General features: G+C 42.4%; 2 protein-coding genes across 3 annotated transcripts in view; both read right to left on the reverse strand.

The window, feature by feature from the left end:
• Nucleotides 1-727: 727 nt before the first annotated feature.
• Nucleotides 728-14,265, reverse strand: LOC311250409 (inhibitor of nuclear factor kappa-B kinase subunit alpha-like). The gene is made up of 22 exons (XM_084342078.1): nt 14,156-14,265; nt 13,554-13,672; nt 13,200-13,294; nt 12,475-12,592; nt 11,554-11,623; nt 11,373-11,461; nt 11,200-11,289; nt 10,913-11,037; nt 9,213-9,320; nt 8,955-9,090; nt 8,177-8,371; nt 7,511-7,613; nt 7,214-7,337; nt 6,479-6,630; nt 6,277-6,338; nt 6,070-6,179; nt 5,588-5,637; nt 5,376-5,481; nt 5,111-5,258; nt 4,600-4,736; nt 3,221-3,320; nt 728-2,868 (listed from the first exon to the last, which is right to left on the reverse strand). Exons 2-22 carry the CDS (start codon nt 13,656-13,658, stop codon nt 2,803-2,805), a joined length of 2,289 nt encoding a protein of 762 aa, XP_084198204.1. The 5' UTR covers nt 13,659-13,672; nt 14,156-14,265; the 3' UTR covers nt 728-2,802.
• Nucleotides 14,266-15,904: 1,639 nt separating this feature from the next.
• Nucleotides 15,905-23,897, reverse strand: part of LOC311251014 (uncharacterized protein) — a 75,851-nt gene continuing 67,858 nt past the window's right edge. For both annotated transcript variants that reach the window (XM_084343258.1, XM_084343257.1), the window contains exons 15-17: nt 22,990-23,134; nt 20,996-21,139; nt 15,905-20,877 (exon numbers count right to left, since the gene is read on the reverse strand). In XM_084343258.1, coding sequence (XP_084199384.1) covers nt 20,602-20,877; nt 20,996-21,139; nt 22,990-23,134 — 565 coding nt within the window. In that variant the 3' untranslated portion in view covers nt 15,905-20,601. The remainder of the gene's footprint in view (nt 20,878-20,995; nt 21,140-22,989; nt 23,135-23,897) is intronic.

The raw sequence follows: 23,897 nt of genomic DNA on the forward strand, positions 1-23,897 counted from the left end.
AAAGCGAGAAAATGTTTCATGAGAAAATGACTTTATAAGATTTATGAGTGGACCGTGACCTCCACACTGCTCTGTGGGGAGTTTGAGAGTTTAAAGGCAAATCAAATCGACTTTTAATGATCTTTAGTTATAAAAATGTTTTCCCTCTTGATTTGATATGAGGGCATTTACATTATGGCTAATTAGTGTAAAGGACACACACAGTTTTAAACTTAAAAGATATAATATGTGACACTTCTGCTTTAAAATTATCTTTAATGAATTTTCAAATCAAGAAAAATCTGCAAAATTAGTCACTGCAACTGTTGTTTCATGCGGTCACCTGTCTCTATAACTCCCAAGAAAACATCAGAGGATACGTCAGAGGATAAGGAAGGAAGGAAGTCGACGCATTTGTGACTAAACGTAAATAAAACCATAAAACGTTACCCCATCTGTGAATATCTCTGCCTGAGTCACATCAGGTAGATTTCTATCAGCAACAGTGTTTGTTTAACCGGGAGATGACTCCCATAATCCATCGCTCTTTCACATCAAACTATTTCTTTTGTTTCCATCTTGATTGAGAGACCGCAAGCGACAGAAACTAAATGATGTCCTATTGTCCAGTCGGGTTTGGCCAAAAGAGTCCTTGCTGACAAAGGGGAACTGGAAACTACCCACAAAGAGTAAATCACTGGTTTCAGGCATAAGCGGTGAATTGAAAGCAGAAGCGTCCACATCAGAATCATGCCAAAGTCATTTTATTTCATTACCAGGCAAACATTTGATCTTTATACAATGACGTTTCCAAAAAATCAAACATTCAGAGACAAAGTTTAAACCAGCAGATGGAAACAAATACTTGAATGGAAAGTTACTTAAATAAAAAAAAAAACAACAATCTTCTCCATTGCACTTTAACTTCATAAATACGACTCAGAAGATTCATTTCTCTCTGGCCCAAAGAAACCGTGCGACAGTTCAGCTTCCACCTGACGGTGTGACTGCAGTACATTCAACCAGTTACTGTTCACTGCGTCTCTGAACTCAGATCAACCACTGTTTCACCGAGGATCGATGGCTGAAGTGCTACGATGTTTAATGGAAACCAGGCGGTGCCACCCCTCCATGTTTAAATGCCACGTTCATGTCATACAGGACAGATGAAGAGACAGAGCCCCAGAACTGAACCGACTACTTGACTAATCGACTGTTCTGCAACGGTTTTATTAACTTTTTAAGCAAAAAAAAAAGGCAAATATTCTCTGGTTACTGCTGCTTTTTTTTGTTTCTTTGAGTTCAAATAGTACAGGTTCAGGTTTTAGGATAAATGGAGTTAATCTGAATATGTCACGTTGGGTTCAGAGAAATTGTAATTGATTTTTTTCACTTTTTTCTGACATTTCGTAAAATAATGAACAAAATAATGAAGAAGACATTCACCAAAACTTAACAGACAACAAAAACAGCCACTGCAGGCAACTTTTAAATGTTTACGTCATCAAATAACTCGGGACAGTCGAAGTTAGTCATCCATGGTTTTTATCTTTTAAAAAAGGCCCTGAAAACATATTTTCCTCCTCAGATTCTAACTCTGATAGTCGGGAACTGGTTCCAACCTTACCTTTCATGTGACATTTGGGGCAGCAGGGACATCTCTTTATTCCATCTTCATCGATTAATCTTGCTGATTATTTTCTTGTTAAACTGATTCATTATTTTTCGTCAGATGTCAACAAATCCAAACCCAAAAGATATTCAGTTTACTGTCGGAGGAGGAAAGAAACCAGAAAATATGCACATTTAAGAAGCTCGAACCAGAGAATTTGACTTTTCTTTCTCTTAAAATTACTCAAACTTTCATCCGCCATGTTTCATTTTCTTTGCCGACTTTTGCTGAAGATGTGTTCAAATCTGCACCGAGTTTGTCTTGAAACGCGTCTATCGACTCTTCGTTTCATCTGTGTGGCATGAACGCAGCAGAAACCATCCAGTGAAACATTATGTGCACATAAACTAAACAACCGTTGTATCTTTTAGACAATTAAAAAGACAGATGTACAGTATAGACATCGTATAAACATAATGGCCAGCCACGTCTTTCACATATCATGACCAAAGACTTCTGCCTATGATACATAACACTTTATTCTTAAAAAGAAAAAAAAAAAAATCATAATAACATTTATATAGAATCTAAACCCCAGACTGTGTATAGTAAAATATATCAAATCGATTATGAGTGAGAAGAAGTTTGTGTAAATTCTGCGACAGTTTTGGCAGCCTGGAACGACACGACTCTTCACAGAGAGAGAGGATACATGGGAGTATCAAAGTGCTGTTTGCTTGATTGTAATTTCCTCCGCGACCCTCCGCACCCCCACCCCCGACCACTTCCTGTGTTTCCCTTGTATGTCACAAGTCTGAACTAGTTCCCATCTTTCTGTCCAACGCTCTCCTGCGCGACAAATCGGCCTCAAACCCCCAAAAATCTGGTGCTACAGTTCTGCAATAACAGTAGAAACAAGTTTTTATGGATTATGATGCAGCAAAAGTAAAACGTAGATTGACACAGCTTTGTTGTTTTTCTCATATAAAAACAAGAATAATCATCGAAGACCTTCCACCACGGGAGACGATGGGAGTGGACAGACACCACTGAGCATGTGTAAACTCCGTCTTTTTTTTTTTTTTCCCCAGGAGAGAATTTCCCGAGTTCATGTACAACTGTACAGCGTGTGACGTCGCTCTGCTACGTGAACAGCTCTCAGTCTTTAGTGTTACTCGGAGAACAGGCAGGGATGGAGGACGCGGCGGCGCTCACGCGTTTCTCTTTTTTAATTTTGTCGTTAAAGTTTCGTACTTCGTCCAGCTCCAGTCTTGGTCCTTGAAGGAGAGAAACCACGGTGTTAAGAGAATTAAACATCTTTAAAGACAACTCTTCAATGCATCTCTGGGAAGGTTTTTTGCATTTCATTACCACAAATAAATATATACATTAAAATGCTGATAACTGGATCTGTACCATACAAGTATGTTCGCGTACGTCGGCACCACAATGCTTCATTTCATTGTATGTTGTGTACCTTTATCAAAAAATTGCAGCGCTTGCAATTTCGATATTTCGATCAATTGTTCCACCGTGTTCTGAGAGGCCTGTCTGAAAGATCTCAGAGCTAATATGAAGGCCGTTTGTATTTTGCCCTGAAACCCCACAAACTAAAACAGGTGAACTCACCACTATACTTTTGGTCTGTTCGTCCGCAGCCTCCTGCATCAGGCTGGTCAGCTGACTGAGGTACCTCTGGTTCTCCTGCAGCAGCCGCGGTGCAGCGTCACTGAGAGGAAAACACATAAAACGACTGTTCAATCACATGAAACCTCCGGCAAGATGTACAGTGTGTTTATCATTTTACCAGAGGAGGAACAGCACTGACCTACTAAACCATGTGTAGCTGTATTTACACATTAAAACAGAATCACACTAACCAACTGTAATGACGTTTATGATACATGAGGTAATAGTCTTGTGACTATTTAATTTTTTTAATAGGAGATTTTCAAAAGCTCTTTTTCTTCTCACACTAGCTTCTTGTTAGCTTCACTTCTATGGTGAATATCAGCACAAGAAGCACATTCAAACCCAAAACTGCACAACCACACGTTAGAGAAGGTATATGATCCTTATTCGCCTCGGCCTCACTGCCCAGCAGGGCGCGAACGTTACAGCTTTGTGACGGTCTGTGTGCGGTGTTAGCACGCCTACAGCTGGATGCTAATCAAAGTTAAGGGTTTCTACACCTTTTACATAAACAAATTCAAGCACTTTTCAAGCATTTTCAAGGTGCATTTGAAAGTTTATCTATATATTTACAGATATCTGCACAAAATGAGTTCACTTCGTCACTTTAAATCAGATGTTATTGATGTCTGAGTAGATTTGCCAACATATTTAACAAATATTGAGAAGTTTCAAGCACTTAATCCAAAATCAAAGAATCTTTCAAACCTTGAAAATACCACATTCAAATTCAAGCGTTGAAAAAGGATTTCCAGCACTCGTACGGTACGAACCCTGAAAGTTACACACAGTTGGCCAAGCAAATAAATTCCTCCTGTCCTGTGGTTTGATTACAACTTTTTCACAAGTAGCATGATCCCTTCAGGGCACCTCTGTCATGGAAAGTTACACAGATACATATCCCGGCAAGGATCCTGGCTCAAAATAGGCTTTAATAGGCATTGTTCACCCTCAAGTGGCCAAAACATGAGCTTATGCACATTTAGAAAGAAAGTATGTCCTCGGCTGGACTCAAAATCCTGACTTTGAGTTTGAGAAAGCCCTGCAGTGGTCGGATGTACAAATCTGCCTGATACAGACCGATCCTTGTTATCACTGCCTGAAGGTGCTTCCACTAAATGTCGGCTTCAAGTGGCTGAACATTCATACAATCAATTCTTGTTTGCCCTGTGTTTACACAGAGATTAGATCAATTTGTGGAGATTTGATTTCATACAGTTTCACATGAAAAAGGTCAAAAGGGTAAATACTTCAATAAAGGCATTGACGGAGCGATCGTAAGTCACATGATTGTTCTGAATGAATGTATGAGTTACCTGTCGTTTGGCCCCGGTAGGGATGTTAGAGGATGTGGGGAGCTGACAGGTTGTGCCGACTGTGACCACTGAGAAACCTGCAGCAGGTTGGACGACTCGGGACTCGCTGCTATCGAGCTCCTCGACGAGTTCTGGGCCTGAAGGAAAGACGGAGGTCATCATATTGGTACCAGCAGCAATAATACACATATTGTCTCTTTCCTACAAAAGGATGTCTATGACTGAAGAGGTAACAGAGGACACAAAGTACAACTTGGCGGGGGAAACACTGACCCACAGTACTGAATAATAAGCTACAGAGACACGTGATGGACAGCGTGGAGCTGAAATAATCAGTCGATTGACAGAAAATCAGTCAGACACGACTTTGATGTATTGTCAGTTTTCAAGCCAGTATGACAAATATCGATAAGTTCTAGTTGCTAAATTTTGACCACTGGTTAATACTAAAAGACTAAAAATATGTTATTTTTACACAGTCATTATAAATAAACACAGCAGAGTCACTCACACAGGCGATCTTCAGTAAATGCCAGAACTCTCTCTGTCTCTTTATCTGCATCTGCATCACAGTGTTGTCGGCGTCCTTTATACTCTCCAGCGTTTTCTCAATTCGTGGAAACAAGTCAATGATCTTCTGTTTGCTGATCAGGATCTTACTGTCGGGAAGAGCCGACACAGGGCAGATGTGAACACACGGTATTGTAGTTCTTTAAAGTGCCAAATGAGCAGAGAAAGACTGAAAATGAATATCTTTGAGGGTGTTGGACTCTTACCTGAGGTGTGTGTACAGGTCTTTGAGGACCTTGTCCTGGTTCTGGACCGTCTGAATGATGGCCTTCACCATCTCTGAGCTGTCGCTGCTCACATCTGGTTCAGGTGCTGAAAGATGAGATAAAATAAACTACTGAACACACATTTCACTTTGACAACTGTATTTGATTCTTGAGGAAAATTGTGATATCATGACATTTTGAATGTTTCTTACTTTTACATTTCATCTTCAGTTGCTTGTAGAGCTCAATCGCCTTTTCTTCTCTGCAATAAAATGAATTAGCCACAATTTAATATTTACAAGGCTGAGTTATAACGTCCCGCCAAAGGGACAAATAACACGTCAGTAAAATTATTAGCAAATAAGAACCAACAGCTGTTTATTTTTGTGGTCTTTAAAAAAGCAGATTATTGTCCGATGTTTAAAGTGCTGTCAGACGTCCATCCTCTCTCGTCTGTTTGTCTCATGGAAGTGACACCAGTCACTGCTTTATAAAGCAGCACAGAGGGAGGTTTGTTTATTTGTTTTTTAAACACTAAATCTAATCTAGCAGTGGCAGCTGGTGAGTGGACAGCTGATGATGATGAAGACACCTCACCACAGACAGACTCTTCACGATGAGTTGCTTTAACACTGCTTCAGATTTATAACTCTCAAAGCTAAATGCAGTTACTTTGACAGTTCTGGAAACTCACAGCTGCTCCATCTTGTCTCCTTGGCGTCGAGCGTACGGACTCCTCTGAAGTTCAACTATCTCAGAGTGCAGAGCCATGATCTCATCGTCCAGGTGGCTCACTTCTGCCACCTGCAGGACAAAAGAGGAACATGCAACCATAAGGATTCAATCTGAGAAACATTCCTGTTCTCATTTTTCAGTCGTTGTTTTGTAAATCACGCCTAACCTGTGCAAAAGCAGCAGCTCTTTCCTCGTTCTCCTGCCAGGCTTTCAGCATCTTCTCAGAGGCTTTGGACAAACAGACAGCTCATCAAATTAAACACTGTGCTCAGTGAGATATATAAATATATGTGAAATGTTCCCACATGAACATGTTCTCCTTCAGAGGGGTCAAGTGTGGAAACAAACAGCTGCCAGTCAAAACTCACATATGCCGTAGTGCATCTGATCGCTGTACTTTTCCAGGTCGTACTGGATGCTGCTCTTGAAGAAGTCCAGTTTGGCCTTCAGCTGCTGAGAGAAGCCAAACATGCTGTTCTTGCACCGGGTCAGGTTGGTGTTGTAGCGTAGGAGACTCAACCTGACGGAAGAGGAGGAGGAGGAGGATGGAGACAATTAAGTGTTATTTGACTTTGACTTACACAACCTCCTTTTGAAAAACACTCACTGATTTTTAATATTTTTTAAGCCCTGCAGATAAAAAACAAACGTTCCCTTGAATACACAGACACTCGTGCCATGTAAATTTACATAGATAAATACATATTTACATTTTTAGTCTGGATTATGTCTCTTATACACAGAACATATCTCTGACCTCATCTCTGAGAGGACAGGATGGACATACACCGAGTACGTTGCCTTTCCTGCATCTACATTCGACATATTTCTGTATCATAATGTCTTTGAATATTGTCTCCGACTTACACAATTCAAGTTACTTTTTAACAAAGTCGTTGTTTGTTACCCTCATAATAAGTTCTTTGTGTTTTTTAGTTGGCAACTGGAAAAACTACAACATTGTGCCCGTATTGCAATTGTGGATTCTTTGGAGGACCGCGTGAAGACACTTGTAGACCGGATGAATTGTGGGTTTGGACAGCCCTCAAGACTTCCCGCAAATCTGCGACAGCCGTAAAGTCCGGAAATGTCAAGTAACTCACATAGCTGCCCTCTGTCCTTGGAAAAGCCTGCTGTAGTCCTCCTTCAGGCCACAGATGTAGCTCACTGCTTCACCCCAAACCTTCTTCAACACAACCAGGGGCAGCTGTGTCTTGGCTTCTTGCACTGCAGAGTTAAAACAAGAGCAGCACTCTTTGTGTTAAAACAGAATGGAGAACACTTCCAAAAATACCATCCATTATAGAACAGTATTTTTACCTGACAACCTAACTGGCACAGGAGGACGTGTGACAAAAGTCTGTCTGATAATCAGCGGGCGTAACGTAAAACAAACTCACCGATAGTGTTGACTTTATCAGGCAGTTGTCTGGCGCTGAAGGGACCGGAGTAGGTGGTGATGCTCTTGTCAAACAGGTAGACGATGTAGCTGTCCCAGCCTCTCTACACAGGAGAGAAGAAAATCATCAGTTACACGGGCTGAAAATACAGCTCCTGCTGCTCCAGAGAGAATTACTACTGGGTGATTCAAAGTCCCTCAGCACACACGCAGTGAGAGTGTGAATCATATACTGCAGAGACGGTTTAGTTTTTCAGCACTGAGACAACTCTTTTGTTCATCTAAACCTGTCTTTGTGAAGATACTAACATTAAAGTGTTATTCTTCGGTTTATTAGCAACAGGAAACTGTAGAGACAGGAAGGCGATGATGACAAAGTACAAACAAGGTCTACAACTGGACTCCAACTGGGGACAATACACAGCCGGCACCTTAAACCCTGACACCCCCAGGACAACCACTGATGGAGGTTTAAACTCTTTCATCAGAGTATTTATGTTTTGGAGAATTACCATGTGAAAGAAAACGTGACATATGTTCCAGAAAGTCAAGAATTACACATGTAATACTGAGGGGTTAAGAAGGGAGTAGTTAAAAGCGATTTAATTTGTTTGTTTTTTTCTGTTTACTTCCACCTGTTGTTGTTGCTGCTCATGAGTAGACTTACCACTCCGTCTAGGACGCACTGTGCAGCCGGCTTCCTGGGATCCAGTGACACTCCCGTCTCCTGCAGCAGCTCCTGGTTCACCACCTCGATCTTGGTCTCACCCTCAATGCGTTTCTGCAGACTGTGGAGACTTTCGTCCGGCGTCAACTGGAACGAGTGGACCTGAGCTGTGGTCATGTTCAGGATGTGGACGACCTGGAGAGACGTGAGAAAACCTGTTAGTACAAAAAGCCCAAACAAAGATTATTTTGATCTCAGAACAGAAACTTCGTATCGTATGGGCGCTGACATAAATAGAATTACCACATTGTGGTTATATACCTCCGCACACCAGTCAAGTTGCTTGTTTCTGAGCTGTGGCGCTGAATAATGTTTGTGCAGAATATTGTGACGTCAGAATGAAGTTGACCTTTGAGCTTTCAGATATAAAATGTCTTCCCTCCCCAACACACCAGTGTACAAAATGTTGTCATACTTATATAAATTGTTGAGTAATGGCTAAAGATGTTTTGTGAGATCACAGTGACCTTTGAGCACTCGAATCTCATCAGTTCATCTTTGTGTTCAAGTAGACTTTTGTTCCAAATTTCAAGAAATTTCCTCAAGGCATTCTTGAGATATCAATTATTTTTCATTATTTTTTTTAAATAAATGCTATCAGCTAAAAGACAAATATGTAAATGCTGGTTGACTCAAATAAAACTGGCTCAAAAGCTCTGATGAAAGACTGCATCTCAAGATAAAACCTGAAGGAAAGGAGCTCTGCCAGTAAACTCACCTTCATACTCAGGATCTGCTCCAGCATTTCAAAGCACTGAGGCTTCTTGGTGTCGGAGTTGATTCGGCCTCCTCTCAGGACAGGATCCCAGTTCAACATCAGCTGGAGCAGAGCCTCCATTGGCTCCAACAGCGTCCTAAAAAAAGCAATTAAAACATGTGTTTTAAAACACTCAGACTATTCTCCCTTTCCTTCCTGCACCAGCCTGTATGAAAAGTGTTTGTGGTGACTTGTTTCTGGCTGTCACAGGGTCCGAACCTGCTGAGATTGTTGGGGTAGGGGAGGTGCGTGGAGAACTTGACTTCTCCGTTCAGGTCCTCCACAGCCATGATGTCTTTTGGACCTTTATTCCTCACTTTGCTGGCCCTGTGGATGAGAAGACCAGAGTTAGGAGGCTTGAAGGATTTTCTATACAAGTAACAAAAGCAGAGAGTAGCCTGATGGAAAGATAAACATTTAACTAATCCTTATACTTCAAACTGAACATGTTAATTGCAGAAGATGTTGTTTTCAGTTATTTCCCGCCAACGCTGATACTGAACACTTGTAGGAAAGACGTCCTGCATCAACAATAAAAGCTCATGTAAACACAGCTCCAATTACTGTAAACATCTCTAGTTATCCAAACCTGCTTTCATTCTGTTGAAGTACTTTTGATTTGGCTCCACCTGCTGGTCATCTTTATTTTGTTGCTCACCTCAGTTTTCTTAGTTGTGCTGCCTTTCTTTCCATTTCACCCACGTTTGCGAACCCCTATCATTCACCTGCGTCTCTTTCCTCAAATCAGCTAAATGCTGGTGAAACTTTTCAGCAGTCATTTGACTTTACAGAAGAAATCCTACACGTGTTGGAGAGCCAATGCACTCTTTGTGTTACTTTGGTGAAGCCGAACTAACCCTATAAAAGTCACACAATAACACAAACTAACTAACCGACTGAAGAAGCAGCAGACCAGCAACGCTTATGTTCTGCAAGGTTAAATGACTGAATGTTTTTGTCAAAGGAGTCTGGCTTTGAAGAAGCATAGATGGATATAACAGCCTCGGTTCCCTGTCTGAAAGCGCCGTCTCACAACAAGGTAAAGCTGTGAAAATATTCTAAATATAGCAGCAACTCAAACTGATATCACTGCATAATGGACCCACCTGTCATAAGTGAAACACACACTTAAGACTAAATAGAGACACAACACCAAAACTGACTTGCTCTAATGTTTAAGACAGTAGACACATCTACAGTTCCCAGAATTTGTGGGCTTCGAGGGATCTAACAGAGGAGTTTAAGGATTGTGTGACAGTGAACTTTTATAGGCAGGATTTGTTCACATTTGGCAAACTGACACCAGCAAAAGTCATGCCGAATCAGCCATTAGCAGTTAGTGTTTATGTTGTACCCATGTATGTACAGACGACTATGACTGGATCACTTTGATACTGAAGAAAACGTAAAAATGTGACTTTTCTCAGGCAAGTTCTGGAGTTAAGGGGCATCTTCTATGATTTCTAAGCGGATTTATGGATGTGATGCACATCAGAAATCATATATTAAGTCACACTGAATCTAAAGATCTGTGGATCATGTCTGTGTGTTGATTCTTGAGTTATGGCTACAAGAAGATTTAATGCAACAGGCTGTAAGGCTTTTAAAGCACCCTAAATACCTGAGATGTGTCACACCCTCTGCTGCTGACTGAGTTGGCGGCCAAATCAGCAAACTCAAGTACAACTTGTTCACAACACCTGCATGCACCTGTTCCTTTCACCTCCCTCAGCGTCTTCACCTCATGTCACTCTAAACTCAACCTTTGCCGTAGACTGACAGCTTTTCTTTTCTTTGATTTACGAGCTATTTAAAGTCTCAAATATGCTTTAATCCAACAAACAATGACTGTTGAAATAAATCACTCCTGCACACAAAACTAACGTGCCAAAAATGTTTTGAATATCAGGTCAACTTACCACTGCACAGGTTGGAGGTTGTGCAGAAATGGACGGAAACCACAACTGCATTCAAACACCATCGTGCCGAAGCTCCAGTAGTCCACAGTGACAGTGTATGGCTTGTTCTCAAACAGCTCAGGCGCCTGCAGAGAAAGGTGGTGCATGTCAACGGGATACATTGTCATCATTTTCAGTCAATTTAAGAGGAAGATTAAAGGGTTTCAACACATAATTAGAAGCCGGAGATAACATAAAGCGACTGCAGGTGCATCTGAAGATAAAGAGGTCATTCCCTGTTTGCTCACCAGGTACTGAAGCGTGCCAACGAAGGAGGTACACAGACTGCCCTGGTCCAGGTCTTTAGCATAACCCAAGTCAATGATCTTGTGAACCAGCTGCAGAACAATCAACAAATGTCAGACAGTTTCCTTGAATTTACAGTGAAACAGAAACAGGCTCGAAACCACAGCATGGTTACCTTTCCGTTGATATCTTGTAGCACGATGTTCTCAGGTTTAAGATCTCTGTGTATGATCTTGTTCTCATGCAGATACTGGATACCAGATCCTGGAGCAGAAAACAGCGATTAAACTGAAAGATAACGCTCTAGAAGACACGTCTGAATGAAGAGGGTTCGCAGAGGAAAACACTGGACGTACCAACATCGTTGAGTAATGAAAGCACTTCGCTCTCTTTCAAACCGCAGCAGTTTTCAGGTTTGCTCAGCATCTGGAAGCCACACAAATTTAATTCTGTCACAATTCTGTCAGGGAATGGAAACCTAACTTGATTTGATGCACTGCTATTATTGGAAATGAAAATCTGCCTTATACGAGATGAAACACTGAGATCAAATCAGCTACCTCTCTTCTTCTCCTTTCTTTTGGCCTATAAGCCACAAAAGTGTGCATCTCAGCCAACAATGCAGCCCAGCAAGAGTGATATGCTTAGGAGGGTTTTATAACCAGGACACACTACTGACTGCGGAAATCTGATGTGAAGGGCCGACTGTGAAAGTGCTGATTTAAGGTCAGCTGTAGCGACAAGGTTCAGACGGCTTTTGAAGAGTCAAATTCAAGCACATCAATAGGTACCTAAACCAAAAGTTTCCAGCCTCTCCAAGCCTTTACCATCACATCTAAATTATTACTGTTAATGCAACTGGAATAAATCAAGTGTACGGATTTTCTTTACACCCAGGTCAACCAATGTTTATTGTCACGCTGTTCATATATTTACTTTTATTGTATGTTTTGATCACGATTATTCACTTCTTGCTCATTTCAATGCCATGAGTCAATCAAATATGGCAACGGGACGATTTCATTTGAAATATAAGATTTTTGGTTTACATGAATGATTGTGTCGATGAAAATAACCAGATTATTTTGAAAATCAAGCATTTCTTAAGGAGTATATGAGCATTTTCCAACACTTTCAAGACGTGTAGGTTTAACCACTCAGGACTTTTGTTGGGTGTGAAAAACATCGTCTTAATATGAATGTTAAAAAAGATACATTTTCAAACTCATCTAGTTTAACGTGGACATATTCTGCTCCTTCTCTCCACAGCTCCTCACCTTCCTCAGGTCTCCCCTGGAGCAGTACTCCATGGCCAGCAGTGGAAGATCGTTTAAGGCTATGTGCTCCATTTCGTCTGGGACTTCTCGGGCTGTCACAACATTGATGTGATTTAATCTGAGTGAGAGAAGGAGGAGTCATTACTATTTCATGAGGCCCGCACAGACTTTGCAAAGTCATCCACTGCTAAAATACCTGCAAAATACTTCAGATGTCGTATTTATCCGACTGAATGTCCACAGTTCCTTTTAGGTGATAAATAACTTACATTAATAGGATGTCTACATGAATCAGACGCTTAGAGTTGATGCTTCTTAAGACCTTTTCAAGATTATTTTTAGACTGCTTTTTGGACAAATCATCTTCAAGGTAAGGTGAGGAAAGTATTAAAGGAAGAAGCATACATGTGGGTCTGTGCAGAGGGAGGTTTTACATAGAAGTATGGCTACTAGAGTTAGTAAGGTTAATCTACATTATCCCAACCGATAGTTTAAGTATAAAGTAACATCAGAAATGTGGATCTTGACTCATTTTATCTAAAATAAATAAATGACATTGGATTAAATGTTAAGACCTCACAGACTAAAAATTTAAGACTACTAAACTTTGAATATGCATCTTTATTATGATATCAGGACAGAACGTCACTGCACAATGTTTAGATGAATGTGTCGTGTAAACGAAATGTGTGAAAAGGGAGGAAATGTATAAAAACAGAACCAACTTCTTCATGATCTGGATCTCTCTGCTCCATCTGTCCTTATTCCTTGGTGTGAGCTCCAGACGGCACATTTTCACAGCTAGTTTTTCATTCGTTTCCTTCAAAAACAGACAACAGGAATTTAATTATTATACCAGCACATGCAAGCATACTAAAAAGTGGCAGTTTGTGTGCAGTTTTTGGAGGAGCTGCTCCTCATAGTTGATCAGAAAGTACCACAATTACTACAGTTTACTTTACTAATCCCCACAGGAAGTAGTGGTGCAGTTATTATACTGCTTATTTATCTTCTTAGTTTCAATATGAGCTTCGGTGTCACATGCCTGCAGTGTCAGTGTTGTATGTTTCTGAACTCACATGATGTTGGTAGAGGTAAACATGGGCAAAACCGCCCATACCCAGCCTCTCTTTCAGCTCCCAGTCTCCGCAGTTCTGGTTCTGCCTGAAGGGAGGTTTCTCCATTGTTGTGACACAATCTGGACCAAAGTGTACAAACAACGTTTATGACAGCAACAAACACAATCAGAGCTGTGAAGCCACGTAGGACTTATATTCAAGGCATTAACCGATTGCGATGTTTGGATTTCTACCTAGCATAATAAAACTATCAAGCACTGGGACGTGACTACATCCTGGATCAACTGCCAAGCTAATGTCAGATTACATCGAATAGCGATGTTAAGCTGGCAATTCATGTCACGTGACATATTCAACTAAAGATAACAAGAGCGTAAGTGCACACACAAAGGGAACTGTTTAAATTTCAGCTACCGACGCGGACAACTTGCTAACGCCGCATAAAAACACAACAGCAGCCCTAGCTAACGCATTCCAGGAAATAGCCGGAGCCCGTCGCTAGCTCTCTGACGTTTAGAAATGAAGGCTTCGACGCCTCCTCGGTGACGTTTCAGCGAGCGTTTCCGCGGCGAGCTGCTGGTAAACACAGTTTTGAGACTTACTTCGGGTTTCTACGAAAGTGTCATGAGCCGCTGTCGCTGGATTTGTGTGCAATCTTGTTGTTTTCGGGTCGATGCAGAATGCAGCACCGTGAGAATGTGTACTTTCCTACGTGACGTCACCAGAAACCCCGGCTGTGTTTCTCGATAACGAAACCGGGGCGCGTTCAACAACAGCACACCCGCTGCCGCGTTCGGCCGCTGCTAAAACTGTTCACCAACCGCCAAGCGACCGAATTAAACAACAGATAGCACAATATGGAAAATAGTTTTAATCTTATGACACTTCTGTACATAGCAGCAGTCAATGTAGTCTACATTTACATTCCAGCCTTCTGTATTTAAAGGGTAACTGTTTAGTCTGGTAGTAACTTAGTGGCGAAGTTGCATTGTGGGTAATGTAGGCAGCAGGTTTTTTTTTTTTTTTTTAAAATGTTGGACACATTGTGGACAGTTGGAAAACAAATTATCAAAATCAAAACAGCAGAACCAGAGACATCACCTACTTTATGCCACATATCCTTCCTTCTTCCCTACATTACCCACAATGCAATTTAGCCACTGAGTGACGTCACTGGAGGCAGTAAATCAGATTAATATTCAAAACAAACTGAGATAATTGCATGTAATTGTAGGCTGGTTATAGCTGTGTTCAGGACTCTACAAGGAAACAGATAACTTCCTTCTCAAACCGAACCCGTGTTTCTAGTAATCACCTCCGACTTCCTCAACTCGTCACCAGTCAAAGTGTTTGGATCCATCACACACAGTTGAAGTTATATTCCACTAGTAGTGGATCATCTGTTCAAGTCTGGCCTTGATGTCCCAAAAGATGACCTTCCTCTTTTTCTTTATCTTTTTGGCAAAAAAAAAGGCTGGATTGCCAAACAGGCAAAGCATTTTTTTCTTTTTGCCTTCGAGGCCTCCTTCACAGTTTAACCCAGCCAAAATACACAAGATAATACGTGCACAAGATCTTCATCAGAGGTGTCCAAACATTTTTTTTCTTGGTGGGCCAAAAATAATGTACTGTAATGCACTGTTGTGGTGCAAATTAGTACCACAACCCTGAATTTCTTAATTGACTGACCTCCTGCTCAAAGTTTCATGTTGCCTGCTGTAATCAGATAACATTTAATTCATAATTAGGGATCCTACTTATTTAAAGACATTTTTACCTCACAAAAACAACATAAAACAGGATTTATATTCTCAATTTTATATGTTTTCATTCTCCAGTAACATCCGGTGAGCCAAATAAAACCTATAAAGATTGAATCTGTGAGGATTTTGGGCGCTCCATTTAAGTAAAAGTAGAAGTACCACAAACTCTAAGAACGTCGTCACAAGCAGTCCTGTAGCTACATTTTTACTTGAGTAAAAGTATACTGTATGTATACATTTTCTTGAGAAAAGGTAAAGATATCATGTTAACATATCAGTTTGGTAAAAGTGATAGTTACTCATATACAGTGAGAAGTGTTACTTACTGCTAAAAGATTACTTTGGTAAAAGTGAGTTACCTATACAAATAGTACTTACTGTAATCTGCAAAGTAACTAGTAACTAAATTTATTGAATAAATGTAGTGGAATAAAAAGTACAATATTTGCCTCCAAAATGCAGTGAAGTGGAAGCAAAGTAGCAAAAAATGGACGTACAAGTACCTCAAAATTGTACCTAAGTACAGTACTTGAGTGAACCAGAGTAAAAATACTTTGTTACGTTCTACACAATGATGTTGGGACACAGTTAAGCTTCCAAAACACTTTTATTTTCATCTTCTATGCCTCCCAAAATGAGAAGCTCACAAACAACATTTCCTTGGTGAGTTTAAACAAGGCAGTGACACACGTACTGTAGCTCACTGCATGTGTATAGCATCAGATGAACATCGCCTTTACCTGCACCAGTCTAAAAAACACTGAGATGGATCAGATCAGACCTCTACATGTAAAAAGATTCATGAGCTGGCTCGATTCTCTAAAACACAACAGCATACAACAGCGTTAAATATAGCCATTTCCTTCATTCACAGAGAGAAATAAAAAAAAAAAAATGACCGTGAGCTCAAGGACAGGAAAGAAATGTGACCTACCTTATATATTAACCCTTCGTTTAATACTCTAACCATAATATAAATGAACGCAGGCCGTAATATCTCATGCTTTATTTACATTCAAAGATGAGGCTGTGAATGGAGACAGTGCACGTTTAAAGGACAGTCCGTCCACACCGCCGCAGGCATGCACTGCTGCTTTAACAGAGGTGGATGCAGCACAACGGGGTGACTTTGACTTGAGCATCACAGAGCCGTCACCAGGGGAACCAGCCATTTCCATGCTAACCAGTGCCATGGAGATCCTGCAGCTGCTCTTTGATGTAAGCGAGTGGTGACAACACATGGAGACAGGGACGAGGTGGAGGAGAGGGGGACCTTGGAGACTTTGTCAAGGTGGAGGCTCCGAACAGCTCCTTTCATACTACATCCATCCACACTGTACGGAGTGTACAGAGCCTGTGCTCAGACTACACATCTGTTTAAGTTACTGAACTCGTTAGATTTAGTTACAAGGATCTTATATCAGTGCCGTCTACAGTTACTTAAAAAAAAAAATTCAATTAAAAGAAATATTTTTCTCCTTGTTCCTAAAGTTAAATGTCCGAGCTTCACGTTGTAGAACGATGTATGTGCAGAGTTTAAGACTGTTTTCACAAGTGTAAAAATGTCTCTGTGCTCATTGATAATCAGAGTTGAAGAGGCTGGGCCTATGAGCATGATTTGTGACATCACAAATATTTTGGAAAGCCATTCCTGATTCAATACTCAGCTAAAACAAGTGCGTTGTGGGAACTTGAAGCCTCCTTGTCACTCACACGCACTGAGAACTGACTTTAGAGTTTAAAGTCAGTGGCCCTTATCCTCTTTTATATGTGTCACTATGTCAGACACACATTCGAGATCTTTTATGTTTTTTACATTTTCTTGATTAATCGTTTCCTCGGTACTATACTGAAAATACTGAAAAATGCCAGAAGTGACGTCTTTAAATCACTTCTTTAGTCCGACCAACACTCCAAGATACAAATGCACAGCACTGGCTGTCATATATGGAAAAGAAAAGCAGCATATCTTCACTGTGAGAAGCTAAAAAACAGCAAAGATGGATCGATTATGGAGACAGCTGCAAATAAATGTCCACTTTTGCCGACCCTGGAAACATTTTCATAAGAGCTGGATGAACTCAATGTGCTGAGGAAAGTCGTTTGTTAAATGTTAGCATTTGTGCTAAATGATATGTGTATTGTGATTATAATGTCCACAGAAAGATATCCTTCAGTAACGTAAAGTAACATCATCAGTTGCTGTTTTGGGGTTAGTGTCTCCCCGAAGTGCAGAATATTAAGAAATGTAAGAGTTCAAGTTAAAATCTAAGAAGTGCTTTAAATGTATGCAGTATTTGGATTTATCTGATGTAACTGAATATCCAAGATGGACTCAAAACTCATCGTCCGTCCCCTCAGCGGACCATGAATGACACTCTGGCTGCTCTTTGACACTTTGGCCACGTTATTAACAGCAGAGTAAAAACACTATGAATAAATACAGAGTAAGGTCATGTTACATAACCGGTATAAGATGTCGGATATGGCGACAATATCCACGTTAACTTTGCTTTTTCTTTTTTTAAAACCACCAGAACTCGAATGTGATGTCAGCGAAATGTAGACAAGAGAAGCAGAGGATGAACTGAGACACGGATGATTTCCATTATCGATTAATCGTTTGGTCGAGACGACGTCAGAAAGTCTAATATTTCGGCTCAAAACAGAAAGATAGTTTTACTCTCACATAAAGTAAAGACAAAGAAAACAGGGAAATTCTCATAATTAAGGAGCTGGAACTTAAAATTATTTGGCATCTCTGCTTGAAACTCAAAAGATTTTAGTTGCCGATTAACTTCCTGTCAGACGATTAATCGATTAATCGACTCCAAACTGCAGGCAGAACGTCATCGAGAGGCAGACAACCAGTGATTTTCATTATCGATTAAGCGTTTTGTCAAGAAAGCGTCAGAAAGTTGTGAAAACGTCGATTATAAACGTCTTTGAGTTGATTCGTTCGACTCACAACGGAAAGATTCTCAGTTTAACTCTCAAAGAGGACAAAGTTTGTTTGGCTTTGTCGCTTAAAAAAATGACCTGCTGTCAAATGACTAAACGATTAATCAAGTCTAAACTGCAGGCAGACTGTGATCCAGAGGCGATCGCTCTGATATGCTTCAGCCTGAATATGAAATCATCCGTTAACAACGTAAAGTGAAGTGATGCTGGATGGTGGATGAGGCTCCTCTGAACAGTCACAGCATGCACACGCCCACATTCACATACAGCAAGACAGACAGACAGACGGACGTGGAAACACTCGAACCAGACTCGACATCCACAGTTAATACAAACACCTGTCGTCTCATTTTTAGCCCTGCAACACCCATCACCTGTCCTCCGTCAGGCGGGTGGGCGATGCCATGCATATTCACTGCAGGTGTGATTATGGCTGGAAAAAAAAAAACTGACAGCTCTCCCTGCTGGTCGGACGCTGGCACTGCAGCTGCTCAAGGTGTCGTTTTTAAAAGCCTGAGTAGAAAATGGCTATACATCGAGAACGCTGTGAGGTGTGTATGGCTACCGAAATCAAACCCAAACGTCACGTGGATCCAAACCAGTCCGGCCACACCTTTCTTTCTTTCTTTTTCGTTTTTTTTTTTTTACATTCCTCACCTTTTTCATGCAACAGAATCAACCCTGACCCCTTTTAAAATCATGCTAGTAGCGAACCATGCGCTGTCTTTGGATACTTCCCGCTTCAAATCCTCACGTGAATTTCGCTTTTTTTTTTGTCGCCACGAACACCCTTCGATCACTTACTAATCTCTGATAGGTACATAGGCTTTACTATAATACTCATATTGTGCTGAATTATTACCACCATGTAAGAAAAAGAAAACAACACGTGATTATCGCATAGCGCTTTTTGGGACTCACAAGAAGAAAACTTTGAGCGTACCTTAATGCATCTTCACAATAGCGTGTTGAATATATTGTAAATATACTGTCATGTATCCTACAATATAAGCTGACGGTGCGTTATATACAACATATCCTGGATGTTTACAAAGAGCATGGATAACATATTTCCTTTTACATTTTTCAATATCATAGTTCATCGTACACTTGACATACACAGGTGGGATACATCAACAAACGACTGTAAAATACTGTAAAAATATTGAAAAAACAAGAACATTCAGGGTCTGCCTGGTGAGTGTTAAAATAGGGCTTATAAATGAAGAGGCTATAGGTACAGACAGATTACACATGTTGGCTAACATGGCGCCGGCATGAGGAGAAGGACTAAATGAGCCCTCGGTGTAGTAAAAGGCCTAAAAGAAGCTGTGCTGGATGCAGGCATGCGGATCACTGGAGAAAAACAACGTTCGGCCAAGAAATAGAAAGAGAACAGAAGCACACCACGGACAGAAGCAAAGCAACCGGGAGAGAGATCGCCTGTTCAAGTAGAGCAACAAAAAAAACTCTTGATGAGGAACTTCTACTGACGGCGTCGCCATCAGCGACTCGAGAAAAGAGGAGAGACGAGCTGCTCTGAGCTGCACCACCTCATCACGTCGTACACTGCAGCCACACTCTTGTGCACAGTCCCCAGACTCGACTTCAGTGATTTACGAACAGGAGCTTAGAAGCTGCGATGTCCGGCCCCCAGTGTGGAATGTGAACGCGCCGCAGCGATGTGGCGAAAAAAAGGAGCTGGAATGTGACGGCTCCGAAAACACCTGGCGATGTTTGAACGAGTCCAGCAACTGTTACAGCGCTTTTCAAATCAGAGAGATGGCAGCAAGTCAACTGAAATCAACTCATCAGTCGTCTAAAATGTGATGTTTTTAAAATGTGTTTGGTCCCAAAACTGAGTGAAAGGTCAAGAAAAAAGGTGGGAGAACGAGGCCGGAGAGGTGCCTTGAAAGAACAAAAGGGGAGTAAAGGAAAGGATGCTGGATGTACGTCCCTGTCCGGTGCCCAGTTCAATGTGAGCACCCTCTTTATCTCCGTGCACAGTTCAGTCTGCTGCTGCACCCAGCGCACGTTCTCAAAGACACCTCGTCTCTGCAGACCTGTGACCTCCCAGCCGATCCTCCCCCCTCCTGCACCAACATCCTCGCTGGTGTTTCCCAGCCCTCCTCTGGTAGACGAGAAGATTGGGGTGCCGGGTAGGGCGTCATGGTTTGGGGGAGGGCGTGGGGGAGACCCTCACCCCTGCTCCCCCTTCAAGCGGAGCTCCAAACCCTCCTGGATCTCAAATAAAAACCTCTGCAGGGAGACAGCCTGCCGCTGGCAGTGCAACGCTGTGCCGCTCCCGGCGCCCCCGCCCCGTCTCACTTCTTGACGGCCTGCCGGTAGCTGTGTCTCTGGCCTTCCTGTCGAGGCTTGCTGCTGCTGCAGGCGCTGGCTTTGCTGCTGTTGCCTCCGTCCCTGGCGCTGCTGGCCTGGCTGATCTGGCTGGCCTGGCTGCTGTCCTGCAGCGTTGGGCTGGAGTGAGCCCTCTGCAGCCCGTTGTCCTCCAGGAGCTGAGACTCAAACACAGACAGGTCTTCCTCGCCGCTACGGATTTTAGCTCGCAGGAGCATGACGTACGTCCCGTACCGTGTTTTCTGTGGAGGGGTGTAAGAGAGACAGACAGGAGACATGTGAGAGAGCTGCAGCGCTGTAATAATGATTTCATGCTCGACTGACTTTTTCCATTTATTTCTACCTCCGAGACGAGCTCACCTCAAACTCCAGGTACTCGTCTCGCTGGCGGTACTCTTCCAGCTCTCGCCCTTTGACCTTGCGGTCAGGAGGGTAGGAGCGCAGCTCAGCCAGCTCGGTGGAGAGCGCTCTGAATCGAGTTTCGTGGGATCTGACCTGCTCCTCCTGTGAAGCACAAGGTCAACACGGACATCATGAGGGAGAGGAAGGCAAAAAATAAATAAACACCTGCCTTCTTTCGTTTACAGTTTTTAAAATGTTTTTCTCTGACTGGATTATTGAGTCCCACCTGTGCACCTGCTACCAATCAGCTCCCCAACACATCCATCGTCCACAACAGATTGTCTAATGTGCTTCCTGCCTTCGTGACTACGTTTACATGCACACTAATATTTACTCATAGAGTATGCACGGCTGCATTTAAAGTTAGTATATTATGTCCTCATGACACCTGCGTCTCGGCCAAAAAGCTGCACTTGAACACACCACCAAGACTACAGCCGACGGCTAACTAGCTTGTACTTTCAGGTGGTGATAATCTGTACATCTAACTGCTAACTAACCACTAACATATGTAACAGGACAGCTCAGACAGATGGTGGGAAACAGGATGAGAGAGAGTGGTTGACATGCAGCGAAGGGCTATGAGGGCTGCAGTGAGGACACAGCCTCTGTTCATGTGGGACACGCTCCACCAACTGAGCTACCGGGGCGCCCCAAGCAGCATTTTTTGACTCTCTCTCATACAGCACCAGCCAACCGTCGGCCTGGTGCATCAGGGCCCCGAGGGTAAAGACCAGAATATTCAATGTATGTAATCATCGTCTCTGTCCAACCCTCCTGTTATCTATGTGGACCCTCTACCTGCCGCCTTGAGCCTTGTTTGCCTTTGCTTTAAATTACAGAAGGTTTTGATTTGTGTGAAACTGCCTCTTTGTGCTTCAGTGTTTGAGACACAGGGTTCCCACTCTTTCCTAGAGGTCATTTTCCAGGACTTCTTCAGTGACGATCTAGCTGGTAAGACGGACAGGGAGAACACCCAGACACTATTATGTTCCTTTAATTAATCACTTTATAACCCCAACGCCTTTTTCTCTCGTGAATTACAGTGTATTATCCATGGCTGCCTGAACTCATACTCGTCAACTGTCTTCCAGATTTTCCAGGAGGCGTGGGAACCTGAGATAGCAACAAAACCAGGGAATTTGGTTGAAAAAGACGGCAACGTGAGATGATATTCACTGGATTAGAATAGTCTCAGACTACTTTGATTTTGTCCATCATCACTAACACTGGAAAGTTAAGAAGGGGCCTTTTTATGCCAAATTCTGGACGGTTAGTTTGGATGAGACGACCAGACATTAAATGAGGGGGACGAGAGAGAGGACGCAATGCAGCAAGGAGACACAAACCTGGCTGAGGACGCCCAGAGAAGAGATATTTTAATGGTCGGTATGAATCAGAGGAGTGATCACAGCAAGAAAAAACCTGTTTTAATGTCCATTTGTGATGCTGAATGTTGTTTCTAGACTTTACAACCTGCAGCACTAAAACAAAAGTCACAGTAATCTTGTTATAAGAAGGAAACGATCTTGTTTTATCAAACTCATGATGGCAGTAATGCACTCTCACAGCTCTTTGATTGCGATCAGGTTTTTTTTGCTAATGTTACTTATTAAATTTGAGTCCCGGGCTGCAAACACCATAAATATGTTTCCGCTTTCATCTCACAACGGATCGACACGAGGAATGAAACGGCTTCAATCACAGCCGCTCGTGGCCACTGGTCATATATTACATTTGTGTTAAGTGGAGTGTTGATTCATGAAAATTTAATTCTAATTACTCGGCCATTATGTGATGAAGAATGATGTGTCAGCCCGTTTTGAAAATGGCTCTTGAGAACGGATCGTTATTTTAATTTTGACAGATTTCTATCGCCATAATAAACTTCCCAGGACGCAGGACTTGATTCGGACCAACTGCACCCCCCTCTAGGACGAATATTTAGTTACCTCAGACAGTTTTGACATCGTCCCCGGCAGCAGCGGCCGGCTGAACTTCTTCTGCGAGCCGATGGCTGCCGGGAAGGGAGGAGCCGAGAACATGGCGGCCACCGTGTTGATCCGTGTGATCCAGGACTGCATCTGCTCGGCGTTCCTGCGTTGGATAATGCACGTCGCCCACACATGGAAACAAACACACAAGAGTGATCACACACATAGAGTAGGTACACGCACACACTCACCATCAGCTCCTCTCCGTGGTGCTCACATCAGCACATGGCTAAACATCAAAGGAGTAATTATCAGAAAACGCAGCCTCGCTGTTGACAAAGAAATTATTTTGGAGCCAATTAATGCGGGAGAGAAAAGGGCCTGTTTTACACTAACAGACCCATTAGGGGCCCATGAGAAATATCAGATTGAATCAGACAGCCTCGCTTTAATCCCCTGGGAGAGAGAGAGCGAGAGAGAGGAAGCGAGGCAGAGAGACAAGGAGGAGAGAGACGGAGCGAGGAGAGGGGTACAGTATCTGGGACAAATGCAAGCTGCAACTGGAGCACAGAGCCGGTCCTCCAGGGGGCTGAAACATGTGGCCACTCATGTGCCACTTCCTGATAACACACACATGCACACACCTCCACCTTAACACTCGACATCCTGTTCAACATGTGTGTGTGTGTGTGTGCGCAGCATTGATCCGTGTGCTCCCAGCATGTGCTCTGCACACCACGACACATGTGCACAGCTGCATGTTGTCAGTCCAGGATGGATGCTCAGCTGTTTGATTAGCCAGGCACAGCTACAATACATGGCCATAAGTATGTGGACAACATAGTATCACACCCATATGCGATTGTTAAACGTGAAGAAAACAGACAGTCCGGCTCTGGGAGGTGTTGGATGGTGTTGAGGTCACG

The sequence above is a fragment of the Pagrus pagrus genome (assembly GCF_965226575.1).
Source record: "Pagrus pagrus genome assembly, chromosome: 21".
Lineage (NCBI taxonomy): Eukaryota > Metazoa > Chordata > Actinopteri > Spariformes > Sparidae > Pagrus > Pagrus pagrus.

Bases quoted from the DNA above. Each gene is read 5' to 3' on its own strand.
- LOC311250409 (XM_084342078.1), bottom strand. From the start codon at position 13,658: ATGGAGAAACCTCCCTTCAGGCAGAACCAGAACTGCGGAGACTGGGAG. The intron at 11,462-11,553 runs GTACGTCCAGTG...TTTCTGCTCCAG, and splicing joins TTCATTACTCAACGATGTTG to GATCTGGTATCCAGTATCTG. The intron at 11,290-11,372 runs GTAACCATGCTG...ATTGTTCTGCAG, and splicing joins TACAAGATATCAACGGAAAG to CTGGTTCACAAGATCATTGA.